Genomic DNA, 10408 nt, shown 5'->3' with positions numbered 1-10408 from the left:
TCTTGCGGAGAATATCCTGTTGATTCCATTATTTTATATTGGATGCATTAATACATGATCATGTTTTATGCAATGTGTATTCTCGATCAATGATCAATTACTGTAGATATGCTTATATCTATATCTTCTCATATCCATGATTTCGATTCTGTTGATTGGTATTAAGCCAAGTGGATTGTAGACAAGTTTATCTTTGATTTAGTTCTACATATTTTGTGGCCTGCTATTCCACTTGGCAATGGCATAAGCCTTCTCAAGCAATTGCTTGAGGCAACGTCAGCTAACTAGATAAATCCTCATCACAATTACAACTACATACATGATTTCCAAGACAAGTTTATTTTGTCAAAAAAATTCCTAAGATGAGGCAAAAGCCTAGTTATATTGACAAGAAGGTTATGGTGTATTTTTTTTGTCTTATGTTTTATTTTTTGCATAAGGCAATGAAGGGGAAAGGTGATCGATCAGTTAGTAATAGCTTAGCATATTTTTTTTAATTGTCAAGTCTAGCTAGGGGATCAGGTTTGTAAACTATAGATTGGATGGATTGGTAGAATTGTTAGTTGAGTGTGGTTTATGAGAGGCATTCCTGTCTACGTTTTGTGGTAATCCTTTTGCCTTCTTTGTTTCTTGTTTGTGTTTGGTTTTCCTTTTGTGTCTGTTACTCATGCGGCACTATTACCATAACTGTTCATACTGTTGCTTGTATTCGTGCAAGTGGCATGCTTGTGTCCCTGGGTGGATCTGCCCTTGCAGAAAATTTTGTGGTGATGGGTGCTCAACTGCTTGTTTTCAGCTCAAAAGATCCTATTTTTTCTGACATTGTTGTTACCCATACAAAGAAAGACCTGCCTCTGCCACGCCCACTGCTTCAGTGAGTTCCACCACTAAAGGTTCTTCAAGTGTGTTTTCCCGGCTCTTTTGATTGAAATTGTCTTTCCACTCGTTCTTCTTTTGACACAAAATCCGTTTTAAACTGGTGAACGAGCATTTTCAGTCCTCTGCTCTACCAGCTGAGCTATCCCGACCATTACGACACATCATCCTCATTTTATTTTAATATAGGACTTGGGTCTATGTCAATTTGAAATTAGCATGTAGTAGCTCTCTCCACTCGAGGAAGCTATGCCTGTGGTAGCACCCTCTTCAAAAGTAGATTCTTCACATAGCCTTGTCTTTTTGTAGCTTTCATTTACGGAACGGTAGCACTCTTCTCAAATAGCTTTACTAGTAAATTGTAATCCTCTTTATTAGGTAGATCCATAAATCCCTCTCACGTAAACCCACTCATCAACCATCTCCCCTTTGTTAACTTTAAAATTAAAAGGATCCATATTGGAGTATTGATTAAATGGTTGTCTGCTATCCCAGTACCTCTGCAGTTCCCCCCTGATGGATTTTTGTAAGCATTCACAATGAGATGTTTCACATATAAGCATAAATACCTTTATTAGCAATTGAAGTGCAGCAGCAGTGTGCACCTGTAGTTTAGGAGTACCTTTTTTTCTTTTCTTTTTTTTTCTCTTGGGAGCATCATGAGGGGTCTTCGTATTATGTTAGTCTTTTTAGTAATCCTTCATCTCTGCTATATGCACTTCTTGTCCACTGTGTTTGTAGTCATCTTTATGAGGGGTCTTAGGACTTTTTTCCCTTGAACTTGGCAGCAACCCATTTCCATTTGCTGGTTGGTTTGGGCATCAACCCACTCCGACTTTCTGGTTGATTGTGGCAGCGCTCCTCTCTCATTGTGATATGAGGTGGATGCTCTTGTTGATCAGGGGAAGATAATGATGGCAATGAGAGTGACTGGAATGAGTTGAGTGATATGTCTTGGTATTGCTTTTTAAGTGTTTTGTTCGCATTGCTTCTTGAATCACCACTATGTAGTAACATTTTGTAGGGATTTCTATTTAAGTTAATGGTATTATTGAGTTTTACTATGTTTTGCAATGTTTGAATGATTATTATTATTATTATTATTATTTTTTGAACCATATGATCATATACCATATCCAATCAATACAATATTTGATCTGTGCGCGGGAGAGCTTCCTAATAAGCCTTTTCCGTTTAGAACCTTGCATTGTATGAAACAGAAATGCTAGCAGCCTGGTAGTGATGTTCGCAGTGCCAACATGTTGTCCTTATATATTGGGCCAGAGCTTCAACCTGTGCTATACTTGTTGGAACAGTGATTTTCCACATTTATTTGTCAGCATAAATGATTAGTCAAATTGCTTTGTTGTAATCACCCAGTTGAATTCCGGACATGATCAGAGATTATATTGACTAGCACTTTGTTCTGTCAGCATGAACGTGTGGTAGTTGAAACCCAGGTCCTTCCTGACTTCCCCTTCACTCTATGTTGTGATTAGTTCATGAAAACAATTTCCAGTTTTCAGTCTCCTTTCCATGATATATCTCCAGATGCACTTTCCAGTGTAATACTTTCAGTTGATATAAGTTCACAATGATGTAGGATTTTCATGTAATTTTTCACCATGGTATAGGCCATAAACCCACCAGAACTGGTTTAAATCCGACCTTAAACTTAAGCAACATTTTAGGCAAGTATAACTAAGCAATCCTAATCTTACTCATCCAGGGAATTGCACCTTTTATTCTTTTTGTCTTCATGTTTGTGCTTGACCTTTTCTCCCATCTAATATGTATTGACTATTGTTTAGTCTTCTTTTTTCCTTCGCTTGCACGTTTCACAAAACTGATTTTGGTCTAACTTCAAGGCCCAAAGTCGTGTCTGTGGTATTACTATAAAAGAAACCAATTTTTTTCCTTCGCTTTCACATTTAACATAACTGATTTTGGTCTAACTTCAAGGTCCAAAGTCGTGTCTATGGTGTTACTATAAACGAAACCAATTTTGGCTCCCTGATCTTCTCCTTGGCATGAATAAATATAGAAAATGCTACTCCCGGGATGTCAAGTATCTATGGGTTATGTTGGACTGTGCTCGTCCAATTCCTATTATTGTGATGGGTGAGAATAAAGCATGGATCTTTCATTCTGGAACTTTAAATAGTATTGCAGTAGTGTGCAAAATTTTCTTCTGATTCTTGTTTTGATGCCTATTTGTGAAGTGGTTATGTAGTCCAGTTTCATTTGATATTGCCATTTTTCACAACTTGCTTGAAGTGAATGCACATTTACAATATTTTCCTTTCAGATATTCTCACTGCGGGAATAGTTGCTTGCAATTAGTTCTGCATTGTTTGTAGGAAGTTGATCTATTTATCTTCAATTTTTTGGCTTGTAATTCATGGTTTGAATAGTAAATGCTCATTTTGCTTGTTGAAATTGTTTCAGACTGTTCACGAGGGGCGCATATATCAACTCAAATTGTTCTGCGACAAAGATTATCCAGAGAAGCCACCAAGTGTACGATTTCATACACGCATCAAAATGACTTGTGTCAATCATGAAACTGGAGTGGTATGTTTTTATATTACCTGCATTTTAGGAAGTTATTCGATTGCTTGTTTTTGACAATTATTGGCTTAGCTCTTGGTTTTAATATTTGTTCCCTGTTTTCATAAATGATTATCCGAACCCTTATAATGCCAACAGGTTGAGGAAATGATTTCAATGTTATCAGAAGATTAATTAAAGCTTATCACTATATCATATGTACTAAGAATTAGGAAATCAGACTGTCAGGAACGTTTTTTTTTGTTTCATATAGGTGTAAGCTCTTATTGAAATGTAAAATTCTGGGTTGCAGTTTGTTTCGTTGAGCCATTCATATTTCCATCTTGTTGCAGTGATTTCTTCTACTAATTTTTTTCATGGTTTTGCTCCCACTGTTCAAGAATTTGTTTTTGTCATTCGTGTTTTTTAATGAAGTGTTTGGGAACAGGTTGATCCAAAGAAGTTCGGAATGCTGGCAAATTGGCAGCGGGACTTTACCATGGAAAACATATTGATGCAGCTGAAGAAGGAAATGACAGCGTCACACAACCGGAAACTTGTCCAACCACCTGAAGGTACATATTTCTAATGGGAGGGAACTTTGAAGATTGGCAGTAATCTGTTGAAATGATGGATTGACATAGACTGAATCTCATTTATACATGTATGATATTTCCATTATTGACAACTTAAGATATTTCCATTATGGACAAACTTGAGGAAAAAAGAAAAAGAAGTGGTCCTTAAGCTCTGTAGTCACTGTCTCTATTGTTTTTCTTTTTTGGATTATTGTTTAAACTATTCTCATTGGGAATTTAATCCATGTATTGTGTGAAGTGCAATTATAATCAGTTATGGAGTGCTAATTTTTCTTTTGATACTTTGCTTTATGGTTGCCTGTGCCTTTCTTGGTTTTCAGTCTTAATAGCTCAGCGGCTATTGTTATCAGAAAGTACTAGACAACATAAAAGTACTAGATTACAGTAAAGTTACATCACTAGCTGCTGTGATTTCTCTTCCCAAACCCTAAGCGCCAAAATTTTGTTCTGACTGAGCTATCCCTACCTCATGTTACTCACGTCATGGTGATGACGGGGAGAATGGTGGAGCTGAAGCAGTAGTAGCTTTTTACTGGCGTTGGTACTATGCCATTGCCACCATGGTAGGTGTCACGGGCCTTTAGTACGCGGCAGAATTTTTCTCAACTCTTTTGTTTTTGCAACAATATGCGAGGCTTCGTGATGGCGTCTAGGTTCTTTCTGAACTTCAACCAGTCAAATCTATCTCCTCATACAACGCCTTGGTTCTGGTAGGCGAGGGCCTTATCAAGCCAGGTCTGCGCTTTTGTGTATACACATCAACTTTGGTACCTTCTTCTACTAGATTGCAATTTTTTCACACAAGTGTCTACGTCCTTTCTCACAAGTGTTGGGATTCTCTATTCTCTCATGCACACATAATTTGTGGAACTAGACATTCCTTTTTCATTGATAAACAAACTACTATTACATGGGAACTCGTATTTGGCTTGCCAAGTCTCATTAGGCAAAGTCCGAATCCAAGTCTTTCTACAATGGGCTACGCCCTATATATAAGCCTACTTATCTATGGAAGTTACAACCTAACTTCCCTTAGGTGTTGTGGCGTTCATGCCTTATTTTTAGGAGTAGTTGACATCCCCCACTATTATAGGATTATTAACTACCTTATAGATAACCACCAAGATATATATAATTTCCTTGCCAATTTCCCCACTTTTGGTGCTAGGTAACCGCTCACTAACTTGCATGCTTTGTGAAGATAACTTCCCACTAACTTGCTTTCTCAACCGCTTGTAACCGCCATGCACACATATGCACCTTAGAGTGCATCCGCGTGCACCCTTCTGAGCACCTTGCAGCGCACCTTTTTTGCACCCTTCCCACACCTTCGTAGCACCCTGTTGAGAACACTTGACATGCACCCAGCAGTGCACCCTTTTCATACATCCTGCCGCACCCAACATTGCACCCTACCGATCACACTTATCATGCACCCAACACTGCACCCTGCCAAGCCTTTGGGGTCCATGCCGCCTTCCTTCCTTTGGCTTAGATCGTTGCCGCATACCAACTTTCCCATCCTACTAGAGTTTGTCCTTGCTTGTGCCTTCATGCGTCCCGACATGGTGCAAAGATAACCCATGCCGCGCGCCTTTGCTGCCTATGAAGCTTTAGGGGTGTAACAATAGGGGTGTTCTATGTTTATGTTGTTAATTTAGTATGGTGAGATTGATCCCCTTCAGTGTTAAGATTCCATTTTCAGCGTCCCTCATGATTTCAGGGAATAATAACAACCTAACTTTTTCTTGTGTTTTGTCCTTTAAACCGGTGAAGTTCTTACCTAGTTTAGTCGAAACGATCCAGGTGTTTAAATGTCTTTAGTTTCAGTCTTTCAGAAACACTTGAAAGTGGGTTTGAAAAGTACTTATGAAGACCAAGCTTCAAATTTGTAAAATCACAATAATAATAAAACTAAAACAACAGAGCGGATGCAGTGCACCGTGGCGCACTTGAACCAGTTATGTGCACCGTTAGTCTCTGGTTAGTTAATAAAAATAAAACATAGACCAATAAGATAAAGTCTTGGTAAAATTTCAAATTTACCACAAGTTGACAGAGAAAGTCTGAATCTTCAAACTTTGATTACGGCTGGATCTCCATCATCAATTGTATCAATCTCATCAACCAGACCCGTTCTCAAAAAAAAAGAAAAATCTCATCAACCAGACCCGATCAAGCATCACCCATCACCCATCATCAATTATACCTCAGAACTTCTCAACTCATATATTTATACCTCTGCAACTTAAAAATTCCAGATTTCAATCCTCTTCATCTTCTACGTTCAGAGACCTTAATTTTTCATTTATTGCGTTCCATAGCTTCCGGTTGCTTTCATTGTTTCCATGGCTTCTCTAAACCCATGTAATCATTCAGATCAGACCATAGGCACCACTGCCCATCTCCGACAACCGCCACATCTAAAGGAAGCCGACCTCTCGTTTTCCGGCGGCAATGGAGGCAACAGTAACGGCCAAGGCGGTGCTGGCGGAGGAGGTAGCTGGAGTACAGAAGATTGGGGCGGCGGGGATAAGAACGAAGACTCGAGAGATCCTCGATTTCTTCTTCTCGTTTCCTTTTGCGATCAGATCAAGTCTAAGAACACTCCACCCAGATTGTTGTTTTATCCTTGGTTAATTTTATAAACAGAATTGTTACCTTTATGTGTTTTTACCAAATTCTACTTTCTTTTTGGCGGTATTTTTTTCTTTTAACAGTGTTAGTATCGATGATAGTGTCAAAAGACAACTAGTTAAATGAATGGCTGAGATTACATGATAACAATTGGTTCACTTGTACCTCGGTGCATTGAAGAACTTTCGCTAAAACAAAGCATACAAATCCCATATACAGTGACAATTTTTTTCCCTTTTTTGAACAATATTTGATTTCTAAATAATTATACATTACACCTGTAATACAGTTCAAGAATGATACTTTAAATCCTGACCTTATACAGCTCAAGAAAACGAATCACAGTGGCTAGAGACTAAATTTTGAGCATCCTGGCTCGTTCATTCTTTAACATCCTTCTAAACGTGATTTTATGATCATTCTAGTTAGTTTATATCTCCAACTGGCTCTAACTCCACTTTAACTAATCTCTAATTTAAAACTATGCTTCATTTTAACATGCCTTTCATATGTATTCCCCCAGTTGTGTACACTTCTTGCAAATTTCCTAGAGAAAATGCTGACATGCCATGCACCATTATTTTATATAATTGTTGTTTCTCTCTGCCCTTAAACAACGGATAGATTCCAAGCTTCTCATTTCCTTCTAGCTCAAAGCAAAGGACAAGAATTTGTCCACACTTACATCATCCATATCACAAAAGCAAAATCTAATAGTACTGTTAAGCTAACAAAGTTCTAATCAACTAAGCATACCACATTTTGAGGTGAATCGGTCTTATTCAATGAACTCTTGGGACCTAATGAACTCTTGTATTTTTGCCTTCAATTCAATGTCTGGTATCAACATGTCCGCAGTTAGATGGGAACGATTGAATGGATCGGTACTATTACTAAGAAGATGCCTCTGAATCACAGGCCAGTCTATTGTGATTCTTGAAGAAGGTAGGATAACTGGATCCTTCATTAAAGTGTACTGAATTGGGTCCAGGAACTCATCTGGTATATCTCCAAGAGCAGCTTCAACGTCCATGGCCTCCGAAGCAGCATCCTTGGCTTTGGAACCAAGCTCAAAAAACTCTTGAATGACCCTCCCATCTTCACCAATTCTCCTCAAGACATGTACAGCAGAACTAAACAATTGGTCATTGTAAGACCTTCCATCATTTGAGATGGCAGCTGCAAAAATATTGTCTCTATCACCTCTTGCCAGATGAACATTTACCTTGACAATCTGCTTGATCAATTGCTTCGGGTTGGACTCGTATTTCTTGGGGTCTGTCAACTTTAGAGAGTTTCTTTTAGGACCTACTAATTGCAAGAGAAAATAATTCAGCATGCTTGCCACCCTTTCAACCATCTCCTGGAGTAGGAAAGGAGCTGTAATCTGTTCTGAAGTAAATGCCAATATACTCAGATCTTCATTTGCGAAGATCATATTAGTTCGGATAATGTTTTCCTGAGAGTGGAAGAGGCGAGTTTTCTCTTTCCTCTCATGTTCAGGTACATGCGACCATGCTGCAGTGTTCATCTCGGCTTCCAGTTGTTTGTGTTCAATAATTGTTTTAAAACCTTCATCCAGAAGATATATGCTGTCATTCATCAAGAAGTTTAAGAAATTCAAATAGATGCCCTTTTCCTCTTCCTTAGCAACCTGTCTCCAAACATTTCGATGACTAGGTACTTGCCACAGATACTTGAGAAGCTCGGCAATGCTATGGCGGATGCTAAACTTGTCATAGAACCGAGTGTGAGAGCCAGTGTACTCAATGTCCACATATAGTTTCAAGAGATTCCTCACAAGATACTCAAGAGACAGTTTGTGCCCTTCGAACAGCATAGCAAGAGCAGCAGATGATCGACTTCCATGCATCAAGCAGTTGAGGACTTGAACCATCTTTGATCTTAAATAAGGGTTCCTGATATATTCCGGACTTGCCATGAACATAACAATAAAATTCATAAAATCATCCAACAAGACCCCACTAAATGCCTTTGGAATCAGCTGGGAAGCAACTATAAGCAACTCCATGGCATCTTCCACAAAATGCTCTGGCATAGATGCAAATTCTATGGGGCAAGTTGAGGGCAGAGGCATTTTAAATCCACCAATCAAGCCACCTAATCACACCACCATAAACCGGTAGAAAGAAATCGTCTGCTGTACAAGGTTTTCATCCTTTAGTATCTGAGCGTCGTAGCAATGCATTTTCTGTTGTGACAACTTTATATTGTTCTCGAGCTGAGCTATATAAGTTTTCAAATGTGGAGAAGGTGCCTGGTTTATTATGGCTTCAAGTTCTTCTTCAGACTGGCGTATGTCCTTTACAAGATCTTTATATTCAGAAACTGCTTTTAATAAACCCAGATTGAGCACTCTGGCAGTCATGAAGAAGCAATGGCAAACGAAAGAGTATTCGATGCTCCTCGGTTTAATCCGTTCAGTAACTTCCTCAGCTGTTGCATGTAGAGCAGTCAAACTTCCCAACTCCATATGGTTTCTAGAGAACACATATTCCCTAGAGATTTTGTCAATCTTGGTTAAGTTTTCATCTAGAAATGGCTGACAAAGCCGAAGCATGACGGCACTCAGATTGACAAACATCCCCGAACTTGCGCAAGAATTAGGATCCACCTGCATACGAGCTCTTGATGAGTTCAGGTTGATAACCACAGCAAGATACTCAAGAACTCTCTTCCGGGCGTCCGGAGATTTCAGTAGTGTGTGGAGAACTTGGTGAAGGCCAGCATATAATTTGTTCATCTCTGTCTTAATCGTGTAGTACGAAGATTGCATACCAGCTGTGCTAGAACCTTCTGAAAAGAATTCGCTAACAGAAAAAGGACAATCAGGCAGAGGACTGATATGAAAGAAAGGACCTAAAATACTGGACCTTTCAATTTCACGTCCATTCAAGTAAACGCTTTTGGGAATCCACCTTGGGTGATTCACAAGAGACTTAACACCAGCCGGGAAACTAATCAAAAAGTTCAGAGCCCCCAATGGTTCCTGAAAGTTTCCAAGTGGAACTTTTAGCACAATCTCCCTCAGCTCCTCATACAGATCCTTCAAAATGGAGTCCAACATATCAAAATCCGAATCGTGAAAGAACTCATTCAAAAACCCAGGTGGGCTACTACTGCTGCTTCTTCTGAATGCATCTACTGGATTTGCAACCTCTGAGAAAATCAGCCGCAACAAAACTGATTTATCTGACTTCCTATACCCGGACTAGGAAACGATTCCGGGTTCCCCAAGTAAATCCTGCAATATGACACCGCCAGCTTCTTGGCTTGCCTAATCACAGATTACAAATAAGACCTCAAATTCTTATCTTTCACATAAGCAATGTTCTTACTCTCATCATGGGCACGTCTGTAGCAGCTAACAAGGTACTGAAAAGGCGATTCAACAGAGCCGAAATCACCCATGAGCCGATCAATTAGGATGGACTCCATGAGGGCTATACTGAGTCTCATCTCCTTGCCTTCGCTCAGAATCTCTGCTGCCGTCTTCTCCAAGTAAACTATTCGAGAATCGGGTTCGGAGGGCTTGGTGAGTGATACATCAAAGATTTTCTGGAGGACTTTGTCCTCCAACTCCTCATTGGACCTTTGGGGTTTTGGGATCGACATAAGTTTTTCTGGGAATTTATGTAAAGCTCAGGTATGTTCAGAGTGGTGGTGCTGGGTGTGTGAAGTACACATAATACAGCATACAGGTTTGATGATGCAGGGATAATGGA

The 10408-nt window shown here is 39.3% G+C and overlaps 1 protein-coding gene and 1 pseudogene across 1 annotated transcript in view; one reads left to right on the top strand and one right to left on the bottom strand.

Annotated features, from left to right (window-relative positions):
- Positions 1-4303, top strand: part of LOC101312116 (ubiquitin-conjugating enzyme E2 variant 1D-like) — a 5497-nt gene extending 1194 nt beyond the window's left edge. The window contains exons 3-4 of the mRNA XM_004291635.1: positions 3325-3450; positions 3875-4303. Of these exons, the coding sequence (XP_004291683.1) occupies positions 3325-3450; positions 3875-4015 (267 nt within the window). The 3' untranslated portion in view covers positions 4016-4303. The remainder of the gene's footprint in view (positions 1-3324; positions 3451-3874) is intronic.
- Positions 4304-7440: 3137 nt separating this feature from the next.
- LOC101300510 lies at positions 7441-10298 on the bottom strand (annotated as a pseudogene).
- Positions 10299-10408: the final 110 nt, after the last annotated feature.

The sequence above is a fragment of the Fragaria vesca genome, linkage group LG2 (genome assembly GCF_000184155.1).
Source record: "Fragaria vesca subsp. vesca linkage group LG2, FraVesHawaii_1.0, whole genome shotgun sequence".
Classification (NCBI taxonomy): domain Eukaryota; kingdom Viridiplantae; phylum Streptophyta; class Magnoliopsida; order Rosales; family Rosaceae; genus Fragaria; species Fragaria vesca.
Note: the sequence above shows the minus strand (reverse complement) of the source record. Positions and strands in the feature narration are given on the sequence as shown.